Below are 27,017 nucleotides of genomic sequence, written 5' to 3' on the forward strand. Positions count from 1 at the left end.
CTCGGGTGTGGGGTTGGGTATTTGCGGGCCCGCCTTCACGTTGGGGCACGCCCATGTGGTGTGATATAGGCAGGCGTATCATTACAAAGGGGACATTTGTATGAATATAGTGTAGGGTGTATTGCGTGTAGTGTGCTTAAATGGGGTATGTGTTGGCTTGTAGTTGTCGCCATGTTACGGCATCTTCATGTGAGAGGGTCTTGTGTGGAGGCGGGTATTGTCGTCTGTTCAATCTGTGGTGTTGTAGTGTGGCATTGTATTGTAAAGGTACGGGCTCCGTGGATGCGGCTGTATCCCTCTCTTGTGGCGCCCGAGAGGCATGAGCTCGGGCTAGAGCGTGCGCACGCTGATTTCCATGGAGGGACTCGTGTCCTGGAGTCCACACTATTTCAACGTCCGGGAATTGGGAGGCTTGAAGTCAGTGGGCGATTGAAGATATTCTGCCTCTAGCGTATCTACGGCAAGCTCCCTGGGAGTCAGTAATAATTGTGACGTACTCGTTGGTTGGACTAGAGGTGATGGCCAAGGCGATGGCTGTCTCCTCCGCTACGAGGGCGCTGGCAGTGCGGACCGTCATCGAGACCACCTCTTGTAGGTTATAGTCGACAACGCTGGCCGTCATGGCTGCTTTTTGGGGGTACTGCGCGGCATCTGTGTATAGTGTGGTGTGGACCCTGCCATATCTTGTCTGTAGAGTTTTTGCGCGAGCTTGGCGACGACCGGCATACTAGCGTCGTCAAAAATCGCCACTACTAACCCGACCTGTTGCAGCCGCCGTAATAAACCACGCTGCTAAGCCCGCGCTCATATAACGCCTAAGGTGGCTGCCACCAGCATAGACAGTCAATTCATGTTCACCATTAAATGCAGCTTCAACTGTCATTCATGTAATGTAGTGTACTTGCTCCAGTGCAGCACTTGCTACATGCAATACATAGGCCCGAATGAAACACCTTTCAGGATGCGTTTTAACAACCATGGGTCGCATGCCAAATAGCAACAAAATCTACCACTCCCGAAACATGTCAACATGCCTGGCCACTCAAAGAACAATCTCAAAGTAACAATACTCGAGTCTGGATTCCGCACCACTCATGACTGCGAGCTTCGCGAATCCTAATTGATTCACGAATTTAATATGTCTCATCCGGAATAAATTAATACAAAGGAAAACTCTATAACTTTAGATTGAGCACAAATATACACTTCCCACGCAGTGTACATATATGATTTCAACGTTTTTCTCTTTTTTTACATGTGGCTTTTTTGACATATGTGGCTGTGGCTCGAAGTTGTACGCTTAACACGTCAATATTTAGATAATTCAAGGTTGCACTTAGAGATGCCATGTGCTAAACGTCACGCCTTTGTATCTGCATGTGTACGTCATCTTGTCTTCACTACACATAGTCATCGTAACTGCTGGCACTTACGTGAGGGTCATGTTTCTAGATATTGTATCCTGAACACATCTGCGTGTCAAAAGCGTGTCATTGATAATCATTTATAATGGACAATGGTAATGATTTATGATTCGCAGTATATGTTCTAGTCAGTGCAGCCAGCGCGCCCTCTGCTTTTGATACGGTGCCTTTAAAGCTGTGCAGGTGCTTTTCATGCCGTACTTTCCTCTCTCTTTGTATATATATATATATATATCGCTGGGGCTTTTCTTTACAGGTAGCTATTTCAAGATTCACGGCGGGACTAGTGGAGCGAATACTTTTCCAAGATCATAGACAAGACTTCCCTCAACAGAAAAAGTATTCACTTGTTAAGTGACTCTGTTCGTTTAGCGAAGCGCGTTCGGCAAGTCCTTTTTGTCTAACTGCACGAGCAAATGTCTCTTATATGGTGTTCGTCTCCGAGTAAATGTTATCAACAGTTCTTCTTGCTGATACTAAGAAGCTGAAGGCAATAGAGTGAGAGATAGAGAGATAGTATAAAATTATAATTGACCACAGTTGCGGCTTATCCGCTGCCTTTATTGGCGAGTGAGTAAAAAAATCTGCGCCTGAAACTTACAGGCCTCACGAAACATCACCCTGCATTAGCCTCAGTAACCTTGGTTGCATTGCTTTTCCGGGCAGCTGATTGATATTGAATAGGCCCAGAAGAGAGTGCCAGAGTATTCAGGGTATTGTACAACAATAACCGATTCACTTACAGAGTGCGCAGCGTGCGGACGGAGCCTATAGCCGAATTACTTACCACACTGCTGCTGCAGTACGGCTGGCATAGTAACTACAAGAACCAATGGGTGCGACTACTCTCGCTTTCAGGAACATGCATCGCAAGGTTCGCCGAAACAAGTACAGACTGTCAAGCAAGCACATGATGACGCAACGAAGCCGTATAAAATGCAGGTGGAAATTGGCAGTGTGTTTTATTTCAAAAGAGAATCAGTGAACAACACGAAAACGAAGCTAAGAGGACTAACTCTCCGCCAGCTTAATAATATTCGGATGACGGAGCAGTTTCTGTGTAGGCAAAGAAAAGATCGAAAGAGCTATGACTTGCACGTACCTGCATAGCACGCTTATCGTTGATGAACCAAGCACTGTGGAATGTAATCGACAAGATGACCTGGATTCCAAAGTCAAGGCTGCAGCGCATCATCATGTCCACAGCATCTACCCTTTCCAGCTTTGCCTCATTTTTCAGGTCCAGGTTCAGGGAAATCATCCACTCCACCAGGTCTGAGGTCTGCAAGACGTGAATTCGCAAGCTGCGGATGAGGTGATGCTTCATCCAGAATAGTACTCGAGCGCACACTCCTCTCATTATATCATTATAACTATATAATCATTAAAACCAATCATTATAACCTCCAGAAGGAACCGGAATACGCAGGGTGTCCATATTAAACATTCCTGATTTCAAGATGAAAAGAAACTATGATACATACAAACCTGTGGTTTGTGGCATCATTTAAGCAATTCAGAAGGCGTTTTTGATTAAATTTTCTTTTAGGTATTGAATAAATATAAAAAATGAGAGCACCTCAACATAAAGCCCAGATTGCGGTGTGGTATTAGGAAACGAAGTCACCCGTTGTTGTCAAACGTAACTTTCGACATGATTTTTTCCCGAAACCACCACACGTCTCATCACACGAACTCTTGTTGAGGTCAGTTCTCGTATGCTGCATTGCATTTATATTTTTTGTAAGCTGTACCCACTAAAAAAAAAGGCATTCCAGCTGGAAGACCATTTCAGTTCATATAAATCTTCCGGTACAGGGTGACGGAGAACATTACATTAGCAGACAACGCGACACAACAGAACTGCACACAAAGAACAAGAAACACACAATAAACTGAGAAAAATGTTGGCAAAAATCATCCAAAGCATTAACATCTATGAACGACAAATTGAAAGAACACTCCAAACTGTAAAATGCAATTACAGCAAGCAGAAAATACAGATTATCGAATCAGTTATTTTACCTGAGAGCAAAAATCATCATCAGAAAAAATCAATGAAAAGAAGGATTCAACCCATTCTAATCGCGAATCAGCTTTGGAAAGAAGGACATACGAAACAATTCTGTTTTACAGGATTATTCTCTTACTTGAAACATGTAATCAAGCCGCTCAGAGTGGCAATATCGTTCCCTCTAGTAGTTACCTCCTGGATGTTAACAGTAGCATACTAAATATTCTGGAAAACATTCATGGGAAGTACACGACGACAATTGTCTAAGGGTCCCAATTTGGGCCTATTTTATGGAGGTAGCACTGAAGTTTCTGTCACATTGTAAGGAGAGGAAGCAATCTTCTAATTTCTGCGCCCTCTCTAATTGAATGGTGTCCTAGCGCGCGCATTCATTGACGTATCTCAAGTATGTCTTATGAAGTAAGTTACGGTAAGTCTATGTAAATGTCGTGGCATTTTAGCAAAGAAATATAGCTTCATAGCTGCTTTGCCTAATACGCCGTCAACATGACACTGCCAATTGAACTTAAGCTTGAAGTGCTAGATACATAAATTCTGAAACCTTAGTTATTGCAATATCATAAATGAGGTAATTAGTAGTAGAAGCTTGCCTTTATGGAGTGAACTTTATTCAAGCTGTTTATATGTACTAGAACATCGCGAGTACCATTGAATAATTTTGTTATAAGTTCTCGCAATCAAATTTTCTCCTGGGCATTAGTGATTTTCTCACATATTACAAATGTTCTGCAATAAGCTTAATTTGTGATTCGATACCCTCAGCTGTATCATTATTGTATAGTAACGACAACAACAGTCCTGGAACCTTCCCTTGTGGGACGCCTTAAGTTGCTTCTGTTCAACTAGACTGGACGCCATTAACAACGACCAAGTAGCGACGTGATGCTAAATAATCATCTACTTACGATATTACTTGAAAATTAATAATATATGGTGTCATTTATTTAGAACTAAGGCAAGCATTACCGTCTCCCTTGCCTTGTTGAAGTCTAAGAATGTGTTATCAACCTAATTTCTATTGTCTTATGCAGACGCGACGTCTTGCGTGAATTCGGTCACTTGCATGGTCCAGCATCAGCCTTCGAGAAGGAGATACTGACGAGCCGTGAACATTTAATATTGATTTATGTGCTTTAGAGCGCCGATGCATAATCTATTTTCAGAATTTCGGATGCGACTCAAGTAAGACATATTGGTCGGTAGTTAGGGACTTTGCACAGACTGCTATTGCCTTTCTCTACTGTGGTGGAATACACGCCTTAAGCAGAGATTTATCACAAATAGATTTTTGATACCATGACTCTTCTGATGCGGATATCGTCGAAAACATGTTACGCCCTCCAGACCACCCCTCTTCGAGTTACCTAGCCTCTTTAGGAGCATCTGAAGACCGTGTGTGCTGATAACGATATTTTTTTCGTATAATCCATTCCTGAGATGTGCGCTTCTCATGTTTGCAGGCCGCTATCGCTGGAGTGTAAACAAAACGAAAATACTGGTTCAAGCATTTTGCTTTTCTTCATATCGCGTTACAAAACATCACCGCCATAGACGAACGACTAGATGGATGCACTCTCCTTGCACATCTTTGGAACATCCTTCCAAAACTGAATTCTTTGTCTATATTTTATGTCGGCTAATGTCCGCGGTAACCGGCTTCCCCTTTGAGGTACGTCAATGTTAAACTGAAGGAGAGTCAGAAAAAGCCATGTCTATTCGTTTGCTATTCAGGTGACGAAAACGTTCACGCATGTTCTGGTCCACAGTGCAGCCGCGTTCACATGCACCTTTCACTGGCGCCCCACAAACCACTTCTCGAACACCGTCCCCAAGTAAACCGCGGCAATGCGCTAGGATAGCGCATTGCATTAAAGCAGCAGAAGGTAGATCGAGACTAATCCGAACCATGAAAAGCCCGAAAATTCAGGTTCATCGGATCAAGGGGAACAAGAAAAGTGAGGCCTTTAGCCAGTGTGTGCTCTCCTGCCGTGAATGCCGCAACGAACCAGCTGGAATCAAGCTCCAGCTCATTTCACACAGACAGAGCTGTGTTATACGATACAGAATGGTATTACCATTATGCACCAGTACACTTGTACTGTTTTTAAGAGGTGACATCAGGCACTTCTGTCGCAATATGGTAAGCTGGATTAGTTTTTACCTTTTCCACGAAAAAAACAACACTGCAGTGATGGTTTGAAGGGATCTAGTACCAACGGGAAACGCAGGACTGGCAAATATATATTGTTCTCAAGAAACAGAGCAGAGTGCCCAATATTACCTTGATGCACTAGCTAACAGGCAGACGAGGGATGTGATATTGCAAATGTGAAAGTGCAGCTCTGCATATTGTCAAGCTGAGAATAGCTGCGGAAAAAATAACATTTCATCTTTGCCTCATGTTTCTATTCGACATTGAAAGATAGCATAACGTTTAGATAACTTGAAGCTAGTGTTAAGGGAGCCGCAGCTTATTTTTTTTAAACACCGGGCAATAAATAACAGAAAAAAATTATTTTTCCCATTTCGACTTTTTAGACACATTTAGACACAGTCATTTTTATTACTCAGGGGCCTAGTTAGCGACATGACATGAAGAGCAAAATGAAATGTGTTTTCATACTAAATGGTTCATGAAGAAAAGAAATAAGTTATAGTGCGGCTAGTTACCATTCATTTTAGTTCCATTGTAAGGTTGCAGTTGCGATGACCGGAAATCGTGAAGCACGCACCAATGTACTATGTTCAGCGATTCAAACTCAATGAGTGACGCGCATGGTTGCTTGCGTTTTATTTTCTTTTTCAGATGGGCGGGGGAGAGGCGCGCTGTGGGCACCGGCCTTATAAAACGTGCTACGTGATGAAAGCGATTGCCGTTGTGTCGCACTTTGCACATGATTCCACTGTCCCTTCAGCGGCCCTTCTGAAGCGGCCCCGCTTTTCAGTTGCTGAGCGCTAGTCATGCACAAATGATGTCAATGTGGCAATTTAATCACCCCCTTTTCAAGGATTTCGAAACATCTGATAGCGATGGAAATTATACAGACACTCGAGGTACGTTCACGCAACAGCCGCTGCGGCAGTGCGGTATCAGGTGCGGCGCGTAAGCGCGGCCCTCGCAGCCCTTCCCGCGGCGATGTGCACGCGCTGTAATGAACACGCGCAAACCACGTGCACTGTAGCTCGAATAATAATTGATATGCGTCACGAGAAACGCTTGGGCCAATAAGCGTGTTGACTGCCTGCTCGACGTCTTCCCACACACCCGAGTCAGTGTTAAGGTCACGTGCACAGCCGAGATTTAGAGGCGCGAAACCGTTGAAATGGGGAAGGCAGAACGAGCACGGCGCGCTTGCATAGAGGAAACCGCGCTCTTTTCTTGCTGCCAGGACACCTAGTCACACCGGTGTCACAAGCAAGTGTGCTGCTGGCGTTCGTCTTTGCCACCTTAGCACTGCACCCATTTTATTAGTTACACAGTGTTTACTTCAGTATATACTGCCTGTGAAACCCGTAGCCTTACTTAGCCCAAATGCCTAATACTATTCCGTCGTACTCAGTGCATTTCGTTTCGGGTGATAGCGCAATTTCCTTTTTTTTGGAGAAGACGCAAGCAACTACAAATAAGGCCAATATTATTTGCAGCGCACTGGCTTTTGCTTCGATACTGTTAAAATATGTTATTCGGACACATGTGGGCAACGGATAAAATGCTGTTCAGTGATCCAATTTAGTCAATAAATTATTTTTACACATAAGAACTTTCTACGCAGTAGTGGAAGGACCTGCCGTGGTTGCTCAGTGGCTATGGTGCTGTGCTGTTGAGCCCGAGGTCGCCGGATTGAATCCCGGCCACGGCGGCCGCATGTCGATGGGGTCGAAATGCGAAAACACCCGTGTATTTAGATTTCAGTGCACGGTAAAGAACCACAGGTAGTCGAAATTTCCACATTCCATATAGCGTGCCTCATAATCAGAAACTGGTTTTGGCCCGTAAAATCCCATAATTTAATTTCGGTTAGCAGTGGAAGCGACATACGGGCTCGTACTAGGTGCCTCGATGAATAACTTTGCTGCAGTCTCAGCATGTTTTATACTTTAGATTAAATTCATCACCATGCGTAGAAAATGTCCAGCGCATGTATTTCGCACAGTTTATGATTCCTCTAGAAATGAACCTCAAAACTCGTAGGACCGAATAGCCTCCAAGCGTTTCCTTCGACTAGTTAAGAGTTACCACAGCTGATCAAATGTGTCGCCTAAGTATTGAGAGACCATTTGAATAAATGTGTTTAAAACCGAACTCCCCTGTATTTTGCTTAAACTTGTAAAATGTAACATCTAATTATCACAGACCAGCTAGAAACAAACGAAAGGCGAAAATAAATTTCAATCTTGTAGCTTACAGCATTGGTTGCATCGTCGCTAGGAACAAATGAGTAAACACTGCGCAAAATATCAGTCAACAAGAATTTCGATACGAACACTCTTTTAACAAGTTACATATATACATTATCGCCAACCCAAACAGTGCTGCTTAAAAGTAAAGGAGAACACGTGCGTATGATTTTAATAACTACGATTCGTTGTCTTTGAAAAAGATTTTTCCTGGGCATGCTGATTCCAGTGACCGTTTCGTAGAATATTTTTGTAAACACAGAAATAGGTCAAATATCAGCTGACATGAATTTTCGGCTTAGTCATAGGATATAATTTCCGTGTACCTGACTGCGGTTGTTATGTGCCAGAGACAGGCAGGCCCTGAACAGCCCAGCCACTTTCTCCCACGAAGTCTGACGAGTGGATCGGACTGTAGTAATGTTGAGATGTGACAAGGTGGCCTGTGTAATCTTGAGCGAAAGCTGCGCAAGAAGAAAACAGAATTCGCTAGAGTCGAATGGTTTGGCAACCATTGTCATAATAAGGACCAAGTCTACTTCTAAGGTTCTCGCAGTTGGCATTTTAGTATTGTGTAGTATAGCTGCTGGAGGAGCTAGGAATCCGTTGTTAAAGGCAAAATTTGAATTTACTATTTATGTATCATAGAACTTATAATTATGTCAAGACCTTTGGAAGCATTCTTAATGGGAGAAGGTTGTACATAACATCACAGACAAAAGAAGACAAACAAAGCACACAAATTCACGAGTATACGGTTCAATGAATAATAATTTGGCAGTGTGCAGATAATACTATCTGTCAATGTGAATTCACGTGCCAGGAAATTCACTTTACTAGGTGGCGAATTAATCATGGAAAAAGAGAAATTACCACATGTCGAACAGACAATTGGGAAGGCGGTTCCACACAAGTGGCAATGTACGCTCGTGTACACAGCGACGGGATTCGATTGGCCAGTCGTGCGGCCATATCGCGGGCTTCTTTCACGCTCGGAAAAGCACCTTTCTGTAGCACGTATTGAGAGACAGAAAGCTTGTATCGGGCGCTTGTCTTGGAGCTCTATAATTTCCTCATTGACACTCATCATCTAATTCTAATATTTGAAAACTTCAATAATAATGCAGACTGATTGTGTAACAAGAATTAATGCGAAAAGGTTTTCCGTGTATCTGCAAGCAACGAGAAACAACGTTATCTTGGTTTTGTAAGCTACGTGTCACTTGCATAGGTTCGGCTATCACAACGCATGTATATGAGCTATCACAACGGATATCTGACTCATCAAAGGCACCGACAACGGGGCAGCTGACGCATTTTCATGCATTACATCCCTCGGCACTCGTCCATCTGCTGAGAACGTATAGCTAGGGCGCACACGGAAGACCGTGAGTCGCAAACGCGGCGTTTTTTACCCGTTTTTTACCAAATTGCACCTGGCTCAGACCATCAGTGCGATGTGTCAGTCGGCTGTACCTCGCCCCTTCATGCCGGCTGCCTTTCGTCGTGCGGTTTTAAGTCTTCATGACATCATCCCAGCCCCCGAACTACGCCGCGCCCCGTTACACAGCGGTTTGGCTGGCCGAGCAATAAAACAATCTTCGCCAGTTGGCTCGCACGTGCCTCGCTTGCCAGACCAGCAAAGTGGCCCGCCACACGAAGACTCCCACGCAATTTTTCTTGCCACTCGTCTGTCGACTACCCCAAAACATTAATGTAGGACATGTTTGAATGATTTCATGCCGATGCAAAATGCTTTGAGCTCTTGAAGATTATGGGTGCGCAAGTCCAAACCCTGTACGACCCATACAGTGCCTATTTTGGCTTTTGGGAGTTGTTTGACTACGTTGTCTTGTTGAGCGAGTAGGTATGTCTTGACAAAGAGAGGTAACGGGAGATTCCATAGTTTCTTACCTGAGCAACCTGGTTGTTTTCATTGAACGTGCCGCACACATAGCGGTAGAAGTCTTGGCACGGGTCCACGCTATTGTCCAGCTTAGACTGCAGCGTCTGCGCGATGATGCTGCAGTTGGTAGTATTACACACGGGAGTGAAAATCTCGTGTGTACTACCACCAACTGTACTGCTGACGCTGCTTTCACTGCTGCCAGGCTGCGTCGAAACGGCAGTGGTCGTTATAACTTTCTGGACAGGTTGCTTTGCTTGGGGGCTGGTAGCCAACCGCGAGCTACTTTTCGGGTAGGAAACCGCCGGAAAAGAGAAATGGCGGATTGTTGCCTCCTCAACCTGGCAAGAAGAGATAACAAAACTACACCGTTAGTTCCTGTTACGTGACAGCAAAATTATTTATTATAAGAAATACCTCCACGACTACCTGCCGCCGGCAACTATCTCACACCCGCTAAATCTACATCTGTATGAGATATGTGTTGAATACATAACCTTTCCACTGCAGCACTGACATGCTTATTTGAAGTAGTTGTGCTCATGTAGGAACGCGAGAACCTCTTACTTGATTATGTCCGATCATTATCACCTTCTGAATTCTTTTCTTTTTTTGTGAGCCATGATTTTTGCATTGTAACTCATGCTTCCCACTCCTGCAATAGACCTTCGGGGCAGTAGAATGTTGAAACAAAGAAGCAAGCCATCGAGCAAACGAAGCTATACATCTCCATTCCTGCAGTTGAAGATTGCATTGCGAAGCAAGTTGATTAGCCTTGGTAGTAGAACAATATAGAAACTAACACAACATTATATATAATTGCTTACAAAGTATTCTGTTCACTGCATCTCACAGCCTACCTTGTACAAACATGTTACGGCATCCCATGTTCAGCACCGGGAACGGTAACTTCAGAAGCACTCTTCGTCAACCACTTTCAGCCAATATACTCACGTTTAGCGCGTGTATCTTATTTACTGAAAGAACAATTGACAAAATACAATTGATCTTCTTGGGTGTGAAATGAACACAACGGGACTAGGGAAGCTTTAAAATCCAGGAGCCGATGGTGAGCCATGGCGATCTTCGCACCACCATTGCTTTGAGATACCTTAACTGGTTCATCACGTTAAGTACCCCTCTTAGTAACGAGTAACCTTGAAAAAAATTGGAAAGTGTGCCTCGCTACACTATTTATTTGCACTAATACTTATTTGCAATGCACTGTGATAGTTAAGACGTCTACAAACTGACGCCTTCCTCTGTTTTTGAACGTTATGCTCCTTTGAAACTTTCTTTTCTTCTAGCCTTTATATCCGAGTATTGTGACGCGACTTGCTATAGCTAATTTATTTGTCTTTGTCCCCAGCTCGTCGAGGCACAGGGACTGCTTTACAAAGGCATTCGTAAGCGGTGTGGGTTTCTGTCCAATTAAACGGTCCATGACCATGGTCATTTTACTGCTATCAGTTTATCGTTGTATCTGGCAGTAGAAGGGTTGCTATAATTCGAAAGAAAACCTTGGCTTGCAGCGTAATTTTAACTAAAAGTTTGAATTTATATTCTCTGCCTTTAAGCATCTCCCATCGACAGCGACCGAGAATACGTTATGTGGTGTGCGACGTCTAAAAATGCGGGGCTAGCGCGGTGTCGACTGCTGCAAAACAGAGGGAAACCACCCCAGACGCCTCGCTATTCACAGTCTAGCACCCTAACAGGCAACAAGGGCGTTGTGGTTGGATTGTGCCCACAATTTTTACACTTGATCACAGTACACAAGTACCAGAAATTGGAAAGTTCCTGCAGAAGCTATCTCGTGCTGATCACTGTAACGCATATTAAGAAAATAACGCATCACGACCAGTATAGTATAGCTTTCAGTATACATAGGAGCACTCTCACCGAAATTCGCCACCGTTATCAACAGGGTAGTGGTGCGATTGACTTTGGCACCAGCCTTTGTCGCCAGATGAATGCGTGCTTCAGCTGCAGCAATAAGTTTCGCATACAAATTTTCTGCTGCACGAAATGCGCTAACATTTCTCCAGCTTGTTCTTCGACGCGATTCGTTTACTATGCAATGCATCATTGCAGCTCGAAAACTGGTTATCATGCCCCCTTTATTCTTGATTTACCTATATTCAATTCAGATATGCTAAATGTTTTAAAATGATTTTCACTTGGTAATCTGAACAGAACATAGTTCAGCATAAAATCATGAAATGTCATGGACGTTGTTCAATATATTTTGTGGCTACCATGCGTTACCCTGTAGGCTTGCAATTGCCACTCCCTGAAATGATGTATACTTATTTGTTTAGTAATTACCGGTTCAAGCGCTACCCTTTTATATAATTTTGTGGATTGACATCAGTGATGCGGCGAGCATTTATTAACGTTAGCTGGCTGCCATCTTTACTGACCAAGAAACCGCTCTGACCTTTGGAACGAAACGAAATTTAAAGGTAAATTCATGCGCTGCTCTTACCGTGCTGCTGGCGTCGTAGGACATGCTGTTGTAGAAGACGATGATGATCAGGAGAATACCGCACGTGGCTGCTAACAGCAAGCCGAAAAGGCTAAAGAGTTCCAGTGTACTGGTGGGTTGACTCTCCTCGCTGGGCCACACATCGGTAGAATATTCGGAAAGCGCCCCAACCGTTTGACTGGTATATCTTGGGCTCCTGGGTGTCGTGAAGCAACCAGTTAGGCTTGTCTGTATTTTGAAAAGGCGTAATTCTTTCATTCGTATACTATAAGGACGAAACTACCAGAGTACTCGACTTTACCGGGACCCTCGATGAATATTGCGTCATAAAGTGGCAGCATTGCTTGAGGGCAAATCATTGACATGTACAGGCAAATTAAGCGTCGCGCTTAAATTGCATCAATTGTTATCAGACTATACGCAGGCGCGACATGTGGCTGCGACACGGCACGAAGGTCACTTCTGCTGGGTACAAGCAGAGTCCTTCCATTTTTTTTTCTGGTCACGAAACTGCCGCCTCAGTTTCATATAGCGCCAGCACCCGCCGCTAGAGGCGCAACCGTGCATGAGAGGGCATGCGAACACCGCTACCGCTGTGGTTGTGTGTGGAGCAGCCTCGGTATTCTAGCTTTCTCAACTTCCTCAGCCATCGCTTTAGTTTCACGTAACTATTTTTAACATTTAATATGCTTGAATTACTGCCTGAGCGCGTCTTCTGCCATGATATGAGCGCCCGGGACGAAAAAAAAAAGCCGCTTATAACATGGAGCTTGCGGCGATCTCAGGTAGTAATAGTTAAAGAAAAAATAACACATCTGGGATTTTAAGAGCCAAAAGCACGATACGATTATGCGGCATGCCGTATTGGGGGACTCAGGATTAATTTTGACCACCTGGGATCCTTTAAAGTGCACCTGAATTTAAATAAACGTTAATAAACATCCGAATGAGATTTATGTAGGATTAATGCAAGACAAACTTCGCTACTAAATGTCTTTAAATGCACCTAAAGGTCTGCAAAGCGATGCAATTTCTGAATTACATTTAGGTAGGAGTAATGCAAGACAGACTTCGCTACTAAATGTCTCTAAAATGCACCTGAATTTAAATAAACTGGTGTTTTGCCTTTCGGCCCCGTCGAAAAGCGTCCGCTGTACACGGCCGGCTGGTCTCGGCTCACATTTCTACATCATCGCCTTTCGCCTCAGCACTTTGGTGGTCTCCGCTTTTTAATATTTGGCTGAGAATAAACTCCGTGCATTCGCAACAAAGCGCCAGTGGTCCCACTTTTCACCAGACGCAAACATATGGGCTGTTGCACCGCCGCTTACCACTAAGTAAGCGCCTCCTCGTTGCGCATAGCGCGAGATTGTTCGCCGAGCACAGCTGTTCACTTTCTGTTTAACTGTGGCAGAGAAGGACTGTGACTGTGGGCAGTATCTTATAAGGAGATCAAAAAAATGAAATTGTTATTGCAAAGGGCTGCTACCGTAGAATACTTAATGACAAAGAAAAGGAAATTGAGCTGCTCCGTGCGCTTAATATTTCTCTGCAAAGCGATGCCATTTCTGAATCAGATTTAGGTAGGATTATAACAAGACAAACTTCGCTACTAAATGTCTTCGGTGCGGCTTTTAGCAACGGATTGAGGCGAACGTAAAGTGTTAGGACCTGCGCAGTTGAAACTAGCTGTATTGTAATTAGGCAATTGCCTTAGCAAACAGCTGTTTAGAAGCGTCAGTAAGCCCAGCACTTATTCACGCTGCTCGTGGTTTCGACGCAGAAACGACAAGACTAGGTATTTTGGTTCTTAATGCGCAACTATTTACAATATGTTAAAAACTTTATAATTCGATTAAGAAAGGAAATAGAACGTGTTGGTGCAAAAACAACATACAAGCACGATCATTCATTTATCATTAAAATAAGCGGACAGAAATACAGACAGCACGGAGGCGTCCGGTCACGAATGGTCCACCATTCACAATGCAAGAAGTATGTTAAAAGCATGACACTGATATAATAAGCATAAAGAAATAACATCAAACGTGAGAGATATGCATTGGGGGGCAGGAAAAAAACACGAGCAAACGAATGGCAATAAATACAGAATGCATAATCGATTGTTTCTAGCAACAAGAAAGTCTAAAATATAAGCATTTTATAACACATGGCAAAACAACTCTCAAACGAACACAAGTAGCCGCATCACAAATGCAGCAATTTTTTTAAATGGCTTGTTAGAGATACCACCATTCTACTTCTTCAGCAGTTACTTGCAACACGTGTTCAGCATCGTTGTCCCACCCCGCCACTTCAACTAAACAGCCCAGAATTCGAAAAATTACGCAGCAAATGCACAGAACGCACTCGATCACTCGGCTCGCCTCGCACAGCGCACGCGTTTCGGTACGCGAACGATGCCCTCTGTGGCACAGTGGCGCCGCGTCGCGGCATTTTTGGGCAGTATATGAACCTCTCCCATAGCGTGACGGCGGAGTTTCGTGACCAGAAAAACATGGAAGGACTCTGGTACAAGGAACATCGACCTGGAAGCTACCCGGCGTGATGTGGAGAATCGCACCTCGATGGTGCGCGAGGTGAGACCAACGTGGATCGCTCGGCATTAGAAAGCGCCTAGAGGAACCATAGGTCACGTTAGCGTGACGTTTGGTGTCAATTTTGCTCAGACCTTTGCTAACACACAGCAGCTCAGCAGAAACGCTAGTGTACTCATTGTACAGGCGTGCATAACGCACCTGCCAGCATTAAACTACAGAATGCTGTCCTCGGAGGAGGGGAGGGGGGGTCATTCTGCAAGAGTTCATCCAATGGACCGTTCACTTCGGCTGTCCCTCGTTATCTGCACCTCTGCTAGCGAGGAGCCAAGCTTGGGGCGACTGTCTCATTCCCGCATGACCCCGGTGCATGTATACAAGCACTTCAGCAGCAGCCGAAATTAAAAGTCCGCAAGGTGGACACTAACAGGATACCCCCGTCCCACTCTGCTTGGCTCCAACATCACGGCGTTTGAGTGGCCTGCTGTAGAATTTATGATTCGTCCTCTGCACCGGGTCGTTTCTGTAGTTAAAAACAGTCAGTGTCTTTTGCAGTACCTCTGACCTGGAGTGGAACATAACTGAGTGGAACATAACAATGGCGCCAGCACCGAAAGTGCGAGTGCAGTGAGAGCATCCGCATAATTGCGGTCGTAGTAAAGCTAATACCAAGTAAATCGAAAAGTACTGCAACCTGCGAATTATTCACAACAATAGTTACCAATACCAGATACCCGAGAAAGTAATAATATTGCCAATACAATGAGTAACATATGAACGCTTTTCTAACGCTTTCAATGAAGAATCGATGGGTTATTGGATAATTCGGTGGATCCAAAGTGTTATTTATGTTTTATACGTTTAATGTGAACCTCAGGCTGTAAAAAAAAACTTTATAAGCAGCCAATCCGGTGCTGTTTATATTTATAAAATGGTTAGGTTCGATAAAGAAAAACATTTCGTTCATTGGCTAGTACATTAAACCGACAACATTTCAACGAAATAGGCAAGTTTTATTGATGAGAGTTTTACATCGATGCAGAGCATTGATGTTACAATTGAGAGAACAATTAGGATGCGTAGAAAACGCTCGATTGTGTGTATATTTTTGAAATGAAGAATGGTAGTGGTTAGCGTTTTCACGCCACACAACCCCGCTGATACGACGGCTGTAAACTGAACGAATGACATCAAAACAAAGGATTGAGAAGGAAGCAACGATGGTGCCTGGATTATTGCACGAATGAAATGAATTTATTTTCCTAATGCGAACAACTTGGTGCTAAACTTAAGAATAAAATCTCCTTACCTAACAAAAAATGAGGCACTTCTGATGCTGTAGGTAAATGAGAACAAAACAATACCAGCTATACTGTGCACAATTTACGTGTGGTCTAAGTACTATATAACTAGACGTTCTACAATTTTACAGTGAATGGTTTCCGAAGCCAGCCAATGACTACAAGGGAGGCTGCGGAGCCCGAGCCTCCACGGGAGTTTTCTGGAGGGTGGGGAGGGTGCCTTCCGGGGCCCTAGCCCTCTATAGTGTCATTACCTACCTCGAGCCCCCCCCCCCCCCCCCCCCCCTACTCTAGTGTCATTACTAGAGTTCTGTTACCAGTATCATTTGAGATTCCTTTGTGGTGCCTCTACGTTTTCAGTTAAAATTTTATTGTGGCTAAAAGCTTACCGCAACGCTGTTGCCGCAAGGCAATTCATTCATAATTTCGCTTTATTTCTGCATATGCAGGTAGCATCGACTCAGAAAAACAAGCAGAAGAAAATATGACACGGGGCAAAAAAGGGTAATGAACTGCGGTAAAGAACATAGCATTCTAAGGCCAGTAGATGGCTTGGAGAAAATGGAAGCCACTTGAATATGTTTGTGAAGTTTCTTGATCATTGCATGTTTGAGTTCCTCGCTTTTGAGTCAAACAATTGCACTTGGTTCGATGTGCTGGCTAAACGGAATGCCTAAATCGAACAATCATTTTACTGATTTTTCATCGGTCCCAGTTCCCTTAACGACATGTTCACCAGAGGTGCCAGTCTCAGGTAACACCGCGGTACCGTATCGCAGCGCGACTCGTAGAGCTGTCTCTGAGGCATGACAATGTTGGCCACTGGCCGATGAAAGTGGCTCAAATAACACACGCATGCGCTAGTTGAGTTGATGTACACTGCCCACCCAAATGTTTCTTGAAAAGAAAAAAAATGCGTAGTCTTTCTGTGCGTACATACTAAACATAGCAGCATTGCTGATTTACACGCCTCCTATGGCACACCAGAAATCAAGATGTTTTTTCATATCTTCACCTTCTCATTCCTGACTGCCACATATGTGGCAGTAATAGAACTTCTATAAAATGTAGATGTATGCTTGTTCATTTTCTTGTGGTTGGTGCATTGAGCAAAAGTACTCTCAAAATAGCAGTTCTTGTTGCATTCACTATGTTTATTGTCCGTGGGAAACAAGGTGTTAAACTTCGCAAGTACACATGACGTTTCGTGAAGCTAAAATTTACCGCACAAAAAGCCACAAGTTTCAGTCCAACCGGACTCCAATAGTAAAGCAGTTAGCCGAACACTGGACAGTGAAAACTCGCCGAGCTAGACAAACAAGCTTGCTCGCCACAACCGCAACTGTACGCGTGATGCTCGTCGGATTGTTTCCGGCTCGGATCTCCGTGCAAGCTCCATAAGTACCGGTACTCTTTTCGCAACCGCTACGGAGGTTTGACAAAATGTGGACAGCTAAGGCTGAAGACAATATGAATGTCATTGCTGAAGACAGTGATAATAAAATGTAGTTGTATTTAATTGTGCGAATAATGATCAGGGCATTAGAAAAGTGTTCGCTTGTATATAGACGGTGGAGCTTGTATGTTGAGAGCACCAGAGAGCCTGCACAAGTGGTACTGGTGGAGTATATACATAGGAGCCTGCCATTTGAAATTGAATAGGTACGGTGGTTTTCCGCTCAGAGGTACGAAAAAGCAGAAGGGCAGCGGATTGGGCGAGTTGGTGTTGCATGGTAACTATAAAAATTCAAACAGCGCATAAACGACGGGACCAGAATGAGGAGGAGACAAACACTGCGCTGAACTTACAACTGATTTATTTGAAGCAGGAAATCGAACATTTATACGTACAAAACTGGGCACGCATGCGCCCGGTCAATACATCAATGATCACATACAAACAGCAAACATTCGCACGCGTTGTACCTGCCCAGTAATCTACCCTTTTTGCAGCAATGCCATTTCTTTAACCGACAAGATTAAAGATGTTTTGCTAACGCAACTTCTTTAAAACATCTTTAATCTTGTCGGTTAAAGAAATGGCATTGCTGCAAAAAGGGTAGATTACTGGGCAGGTACAACGCGTGCGAATGTTTGCTGTTTGTATGTGATCATTGATGTATTGACCGGGCGCATGCGTGCCCAGTTTTGTACGTATAAATGTTCGATTTCCTGCTTCAAATAAATCAGTTGTAAGTTCAGCGCAGTGTTTGTCTCCTCCTCATTCTGGTCCCGTCGTTTATGCGCTGTTTGAATTTTTATAGTTACCGTACGAAAAAGAACTGATGGCTCCAGTTTAACATAACGGTCCGCATGCGAAGGTATCATGAGTGATTGCTAAAACCAATAATCATATACGCAAAGATAGTGCGGCAGTTTTGCTTGAACGCTATCTCATATTTCTATCAAGCGCTTGGCTTATTTAAGACCTGTGACATCAAGCTCGTGTTAGAACGAGATAGTACTCAAGTGCCTTGCAAATCACAGAAAATATCACTTGCATATAAGATGCGGAAGCTCAAGAGCTGACACAGAGTCACTTGTTGCTGTTAATACATACGTACTACTCTTTATGCACATGCGGCTAGCCTTTGATGTGACAAGCGCTCGTCGTTCATCGTTCCAAGGAGTCACAGATGACAAATTGTTCCGGGCAGGGATGGACGATATATTCAAGGGTCAAGATCTAGTAGTTTGCTACTTGGACGTTGTATTGACTACTAGAGTCTCATTTTACGAGTGGTTCCAGAGCGTAAAGATCTTGCTACTAGAGTTTTGAAAGACGGGTGTTAAATAAAGAAATAAAATGAATCTTCTTTTTAGCGTATTTTTCTTATTGTGCCAATGTTTGGACTCATATCGGAAACATCCGTGTGATTCGGAAGTTGAAGTGATAAAACACCCTCCTGGACTAAAGAACATAGCGTCATTGAGAGGGTACCTTGACTTGATGAACAGCTATGGTATATGCATACACAAGATGGCTGTAATTATCGTGCAGCACTCTGAACTAGGACCAAGGGCTGTAATGTTAAAGAGCGCTAGAAATCGTACTCGAGCAAACCAAGGGGTGGCTGACGTAAGCTAAGGTATACATGTACCATCATCCAAAGAAAGAATTGGGACTAGCTTGCCACACATCAACACATGGTTCTCGCTGCCATACATTTCCACAAAGTTGGAAAACGAGATGTCAATTGCGTCCGTGTTGAGAGCAATGAGTATGATTGTGCAGAGCTACGCTCATTTAAAGAAATATATGCAGAGCCTACACTGGAGTTGTCTAAACGTGACTAAGCAGAGCCCCCAATTTCAATTGGCTCGCCTCTAAATTTAAGTTGGCCCACACCCAAATTTAAGTTGGAATGCCCCTAAATTTCAAGTTGGCTCACTTTCAAGTATTGGTTGGCCTACCTCTAAATTTCTAGTTAGCTCACCACCAAATTCAGCTTGGCTTACCCGCAAATTTTATTTGGTCCACCGCCAAATCTTCAACTTGGCCCAGCCACAAATTTAAGTTGGCCCACCCCAACACTTCACTTGGCCCGCCCCTAAATTTCATGTTCGTCCACCTTCGAATTTAAATCTCCCAACACCAAATTTCAAGTTGGCCCGCCCTGAAGTTTGGGGTGGCAAACCCCTACTATAGGCTTCCCTATGCATTTTTTACAGCGAAGTTGTATATGACTCAGATCCGGGGTGTGTGCGAGCTGAAATTATCATCATTTGCAATGGCTTAAACGTCGTCTTATTCGTTGACGCCACTCGGTGCAACCGCAATAACGCACTCGTGCCACTAGCGCATTCGTCATCTTCCTTCACAGCTGGATCCCTTGTGCAGATTCTATCATCCTCACCAATAACTCTTACGAGTGCGGCTGACCGTACGGCTCTATAGGTGAACGACGTAGCTAATCTCAGTTTCGTTGTGCCCGTTCAAAGGGTAGAGCGTGCATCGTCAGGAATGCAGAAGAGCGCGCGTATTAGGAGCGACGGAGGGAGCAGGGGCACCAGGGCGCTGGCCAACGAGCATGCCCGCGAGCCGGCACGTATGCGACTAGCGAAAACCGACGAAGCGTACCATGAGACAGAGAATGACTGGAAGCGCCTTAAAGGGACACTAAAGGTTATCAGAAACTCAAGTTAAAGTGGTAGAGCAATGTTCTAGAACGTCTAAGGCGTCAATATAATCGCGAACAGAGCTTTAGTAACCGAGAAATTGAGGTAAATGCATGACACGATTTGAGACCCCCCAGCGACATTCCGGTACTAGCCCGATGACGAAAGGACTCCTCATAATTTGTGTTACTAATACTCAACTACTTGTATTAAAATATCATTTCATTCGATTATACGAGGGAAAAAAATGCTACTTGTCTACGTCTATTCGATTCTAAGAAAAAATAACATTTTGACGTTACCCTTCAGTAATATGGGTGTTCGAAAGGTTTCGTTTTCGCTCGACTCTGCGCCGCGCACGCTTTGGAGTTTCAGTACTTTCGTTATCGCGTCGTGCTGTGAGGGTTCTGCTGGCCCGCGAAACTTTCATTTGGAACAAGCAGCGAGAATGCCGCGTCCATGTGATGTCGTGGGAAGCCCTTGTTGCTTTCCCGCTCCGGAGAGCCGGTGTCGAGGCCGCCGTCGTAGTACGCAACGACGCCGGCAGTGCGAGCCCTCAGCAGCAGGTCGCGCTCGTCGGGGCTCAAATCGCTGAAGTTGAGCCCACCATCGCGAGCCAATCTGTCGCTGTCAGGGTCCATTGCGACGAGCGTCGAAGTTTGCGTCATAGAATGAAGTACCAGCTTATAGGCGTCTTGCGCTGGAGTTTGAGGTATAGTAGCGGCGCCTGGTGGCGGTGCGGGAAGCGACACCTGGGTCGTGCCAGCTTGGGTGGTATTGAGCCCTGGCTGTGGCGAAGCACGTTTCCAGGCCGAGTTTTGCGCCGATTCGCACTTTTTTATGCCCTGTTGCGAGTGCCAAAAGGCTCGTCACTTCTCACAGACCACGCCGACCACGCTGCGAGCTCGCCGCAGCGTATAGTTTAACGAAAACTGACTCTCCGTGTGCCGTGGGACGTAATTCGTTTCTCATTCCACTAGCCACCATACTCCCGCTTTCGCTCTGCTGTCGGCTCTGTCTTGGCTCTGTTTCTGGCCGCGCGTTTGCGTTTTGCGCAGAAAAGCCGTAGCGCCGTCTGCGGACGCCGTTCTACTCACCGATGGCGCAACGTCACTATGAGACCATGATGTCAGTACTCCTCGATCGGAGGGCGGGCGATTTGAACTGCGCTAGAGGTACGCGGACGCTTCAGAACGCATTTTCTCTTAAAATAAGTCTCTCCTTGGCACGAAACAACCGTTTCGAGGTTTCTGTGATGGTATTTGAACAGTCCACGTTGACTTAATAGTAACCTTTTGTGTCCCTCTAAGGGTCAAGGAAAGAACGTGGATGAGTTGAAGAGTGCGAAGCTCCAAAGAGAATTACTTGATTGTCATTTCGACCCTACTTACAACACCTGTATCAGACTATGATGCGATAACCACCTCACTACGATCGCTGCCATGAGGGATGACGAGAAGCGGCGACGTGTGTTGGAGGAGTTAACGCGGTGCTTCGCCCGCAAGTGGCCGGTCCGATGCCGTTCGTCCTTCTAGCGTAGAATTTCACTTCGCTTCGGTCGTCATAATGGGGAGGCCGCATTTACGGGGAATGAGCCGTTGCTTGAAGGGACATGAGCCTTTAACTGTTTTACTTGACGAACACATTTAATGCAGTGGTGACACGCCTAAGTTTGTGTGTACCTATGCCGTCACGATGACCACAGATCAGGACCATAATTATGTTCGTACTCTTGTCCAAAATTATTTGTCCCCCCTTTGTCGTCTGCTAAACAGGTTCGCTGGTCATCCGTATTCACAGAGTGGAACGGCTCATGATTTTTCATGGAGCTCTATTATCTTTATGAAAATTCAGATCGATCAATTTTATTTTTTGTCTTGTTTCAATTGTTCCGTATCGCCTATAAATCTTACATTCATTTACATCACCATATATTAAAATCGAGATATCTTCTCTTCCCAAATAACGCAATTTCATGCATATACAACGCATTGCAGTTTCGCGTGAGGGGCCGTCGAACTTGCCTCTCAAGAAGATTCGCGTAAGTATAAGGCCATGCCTTCGTAATTATTCTAATCATGCTTATAGCTAGCATGCCTGTGCATTGCAAGCTAGCACGGGCGATTACGGCAGAAAGAATACAGTGATGAGCGTCTGTTAGCTGTATGTGAATACCACTGGGCGTGGCGAAAAGCCAGCCCTTCTTGTATCACTCGCACCGTCTCGCTCTTGCTGTTGCCAAGCCCAATACATGTTTAAGACTACGTACTTTTCTGTTGTTCATCATATGCCTTTATTTCGTGATTAAATGCAGAAGGGAATGCGCACAGAATATTTCTTTAGGTGCTCTACTGCACACTGAAGCGCCGGACAGTGTGCGTACGTGACATATTGCAATGTCCCCCCACACCGTTCAACAACCTTAACTGCTCATAAATGAGCCGTGTGTCACGTGGGAGAATGGTGTTATTTAGTCCGAAAGCTTACGCGAGAACGCGCAGTGCCTTTTGCACCAATACCAGTAGTTACGTTTTCGAATTCTTCAGCACCGCCCTGGAGTCGGACGGTCGCGTAAACAAAATCTATGTGGTACAAAAGCACCAACTACAACACACAAATTTTCTTTACATTCGCAATGCTTTTGCAACTAATGTAATAATACAATAAAGTAAATATTGCTGCGTAAAAACAACGAAATTGATTTTCCTATCCATTTTCTCAGTTTGAAACTCTATCGGTTTCTCGGATAAGATAATAGCCTATGGAGAGCGGGATAAACGTAGAGATAGACGACAGAATGCCCCTCGTCGTGTGTATGTCTACCTTTCGTGCCTGTCTGCTTGTTCAAAAATGTAATCCATGTTTACACACCAGCGCGCCCTAGACCCAGCAGGGATACATTTTAGTTCTACCTGTTTCTTCTGAGTTTGCTGAAGGCGGCACGGCTCAGCTGCTCATGCGGGATCAGGGTATTGTTGAGTGTTGCGTATGTCGTCTTTGGCGGTAATTGCCGCTTTCGCTAAAAAATACTGCCATGGGAAACTTCGAATCCATCGGAAATAGCGGTGTGTGAAATAAAGACGGAGGCAGACGAAGTGGGATCGGACGAAGAGAAGGCTATGATAGGCCATCAGAAAAAAGCCTGCTAGAGAAAGGAGCAGGGATAACGAAACATGCGAAACTTGAGGTCACCGCCCCCGGTATGCGTGTAATTCACTTTTACGCCGTCCGCCACCGGGGGAAAAATTGGCCATGAATGCCGGCATGCCGTAATTGTGATGTCATTTGGCCCAGCCAATCGTTGGCAAGTAAATTTCAAGCTCCCATATCTGGTGGCCGCGGCAAAAGTTCAGCCTCTTGTTCAGCGATGTAGAAGTTGTGGGTTTACAAAAGACGCTTCAGGGAAGGTGTATTTACTGACATTCTAGTTAATCGAGCCACAGCTGGCAGTGAATACAACTGGACTTGCCCTTCTCAGGCAACCAGTGCCTTGTTGCGTTGATAGAGGCCCGTTATAAATTATAAGTTAGCGTAATGACAATAATGATGATGGCGAAAAATAATGAAAACTACCAAGTGTTTCTGCAGCGTATGGCCTCCCAAGAAACTTGTGAGCTACAATGGTCTGTTGTTCACGGCGGCTGCTTTCAGTGCCTTTCATTGGAACAATGGCGCGCCTAATACTAGAAGTCACTCGGCATCGAATGGGAACGCTGAACGACTCGGAAATTCTGTAAAATTCTCTACAAAAAAAAATGCGACGAGAGAGAGAGGGATGCGAGCAGATTGTGAGGCAGAATATTGATTGCTACAAACGCTTAAAAAATACAGCGAGGGAGTGCGGTGTTAAATATCCATGGATCAACCATATGTTGTTACTTTCTCGATATGTATGCGCGCACATGACGTCACCGATAGCGTGCACTATAAATACCGAGAATGCTTCACCTGTTCTTTCCGATACGGCCTAGGTTGCCGTATGAACAGTCTGATCTGTTGTTGCGGCTCTTGCTTTAGCTACTGCGGCCACAGTATTTTTCATTTTTATTTCTTTTGCAAAATAGCCAATTTGTGAAAAGGACAAAGAATAAAAAAAAAAACATCATGGGAACTTTTTCAGCAAAGACGGCAAATTTAAGGCCTAGCGCTCGCTGTTACCTTGATACCGGTACTGTGGCAGAAAACGGCGTAGAAATGCTACGCTTATCACTTCGCTCTGAATTGATAGTAAACAGCTTGTACGTTACCGAAAAACACTCCTACATGTGGTAATCGATAAAAAATATCAGCTACTGGAGGAAGGAACCATCCTTTCAGTGACGTAAATTCGTCATCGGTTTTGTGAATAAGCTTCTCAGATCTGTACATTAAGCTCACGTGCAATTAGGTAGATAACTGTTCCTTTCGCACTTGATTCAGTCGACTGAAAGCAAGATAAAACATTATCAAAATCTGGCAGAGGCCGCTTAGTAAACTGATATTTTCAAATGTACCCCAAGCGCCAGCGCAGTCATTTAACCACTGCTTGTGCCAAATCCAGGAAGGCACTGTATAATCGCATGGTCGCTCTTTTTTCAAGGCTAGTTCAGTGCATTGCCGTGATGCAGCTTGAACACTACTGATCGCCCTTTTACTTTATTGCAGTAATCCCTAATCAGTCGCAGCCTTGTAGTTGTCGCATCTGACTGTGTTGGCCGATACGTATTGCTCCTTCAGACCACGTCATGCCATCGCACTTAACTCTCATCTTCGTAAAGGTGCAATGGTTAATCGCACATAGTGCAAATTAAGGGAACCCATCAGTGAAGCCTGCATTCAGCGCCTTAGTCCTACGCACAAGTACACCGGTAAGATGAATACATATTTATTTGCACCAACCGTAAAGGCGTGCGCCAGTCCATCAGGCCCTCCTGGTCCATCAGGCTCTCCTCAGTCCCTCGGGGTGTGTCAGTGTCAGGTCTGCCGTATGCAGACGACAAGGGTTTCTGTAGGAAAATACGCACCGGGAAGCGAAACGCCTGCGAATAATGAAGAAGACGTGCGCTAGAGTTCTCATACAGTAAAGCCTTTTTTATCGTGTTGACAAACATCCGCTGAGGCCCGATCGCACCTCAGGACCACTCACTCAATATTTACGCACCAGGATGCACTCATAGGCTTCATCGCATTTGTAAATTACGAAACTGGAATCTCTGCTCAACACCACGCGGGATAGCGCCAATTCTATCAGACAGAATTCTTTTGCGGTCTCCCTCAGGAACAACGGAAACGCATTGTCGTCGCTTCAATTCTACGCAACGTTCATCCTGTACACAACGCGTGTCCGAGACAAGGTAGGGCCAAGGCTCTCCTGCTCGAGGCTCACAAACGGGCTCGGGATTTCTGAGTTGTCGATGTTGCCAGGTACCCTGACGGGACTGCGTTCTTAGGCGTGGGCATCGATCACGATGGGAACGTCACGTACTCTACGACGGTTTGAACGAAGTCGGCTGATGTGGCGGAGCAGGTGGCGGTAGCTCTGACCCTACTGGGAGACAGAAGGAGCACGATCTAGAGCGACCCGAGGACGGCCGTCGGCGCGTTCGCCTAGGGAACTTTCCAGATCCGGGCCTGCATATTCTGCTGGACAAGGAGATCAAGCAGCACACGCTTATCTGGTTCTCCGCGATATATGGGGCCGATCGAGGGTGCCCCACTAAGCCTGAACGAGTCGGCCCATTGAGCTGCGCGAGGAGTCGTCGACCACGTAGCTACCGGGTAGCGCGGGGCTGAGGTTAAGGACAATCGGGACCCTCCCATCTCATATAACGAACTTACTAAATACGTTTACATACGACGTAGGCGATATCACATGCCACATAGGAAACTCGGCAGACCACAGGTCGGGGCACACCCTAACGTCGCACTGTTACAAAGAATCTGTCCAGAGATACAATCGACCAATAATTGCTAGCTATGCTCAGACGTAGCTAACTTGCAACGTATGCTCTGGCGGTGCCCCGCGTTACGCGATGGCGACGGCGTCACGTCGGCAAAATGGGAGGCTGCCCTATACAGCCCCGATCTTGAAGCACAGCTATGGGCTGTCCATTGGGCCCGCGAGGTAGCAGAGACGCTCGTACTTTCTGTACCGAGGTGGGAACGGCCCGCTACGTGCTGCCGCACGTTCCGAAGGACCAGATTAAAGTTTTCTAATACTATACTATAATAAATGATGTGCCACGAGCATCGATGCAACAGTACTTTAAATCCATTACAAGACTAGCACAATGGAAGCGGACCTCAGAAAAAGGAGTGAGAAAAGTCATGGATAACATCACCTTGGATGGGCCCGGGGTGTCAAGGAAACCTTCGAGTCGAAGGTAAAGACATAAAAATGTCGGCGGCGCCGGGTCTGGAGCACCAGAAGATGGTTGAGCCTCTGACGTGGCTGTCAAATGCAGGCTTGCTAGATTGATGATGATGATATCTGTTTACCTATGGCAAGTACCTGCAATGAAAGATAAGCCAGAAATCGTGAGGCAATTATTCCACCGTAAACTGCGATTGTGATGCAAGGTACGCATACATTGTTCGTTTCATTATCACAATCTAGGTCTAGAAGATGACTCTAGTTCCACGGTGGCATTTTGTTGCCATGCGATCTGTTGGAGATTTACCTACGCGAATAAAATTTCGTTTATTAGCACCCTGGGCGCATACCTGCTTTCTTTCCTTTCCTTTTGTTCTGATTCACCAAATTGCACTGTCGCATTCGCTCTGTGGATTTTTACCTACACAGTTCTGAC

The 27,017-nt window shown here is 45.0% G+C and overlaps 1 protein-coding gene across 1 annotated transcript in view; it reads right to left on the bottom strand.

The window, feature by feature from the left end:
• LOC135902756 (neprilysin-1-like) overlaps positions 1-26,671 on the bottom strand; it is a 63,898-nt gene extending 37,227 nt beyond the window's left edge. The window contains exons 1-6 of the mRNA XM_065432977.1: positions 26,550-26,671; positions 25,108-25,247; positions 12,252-12,447; positions 9,772-10,104; positions 8,184-8,321; positions 2,527-2,706 (exon numbers count right to left, since the gene is read on the bottom strand). Coding sequence (XP_065289049.1) covers positions 2,527-2,706; positions 8,184-8,321; positions 9,772-10,104; positions 12,252-12,447; positions 25,108-25,148 — 888 coding nt within the window. The 5' untranslated portion in view covers positions 25,149-25,247; positions 26,550-26,671. The remainder of the gene's footprint in view (positions 1-2,526; positions 2,707-8,183; positions 8,322-9,771; positions 10,105-12,251; positions 12,448-25,107; positions 25,248-26,549) is intronic.
• Between the last annotated feature and the right edge of the window lie 346 nt (positions 26,672-27,017).

The sequence above is a fragment of the Dermacentor albipictus genome, chromosome 2, assembly GCF_038994185.2.
Source record: "Dermacentor albipictus isolate Rhodes 1998 colony chromosome 2, USDA_Dalb.pri_finalv2, whole genome shotgun sequence".
Classification (NCBI taxonomy): Eukaryota; Metazoa; Arthropoda; class Arachnida; order Ixodida; family Ixodidae; genus Dermacentor; species Dermacentor albipictus.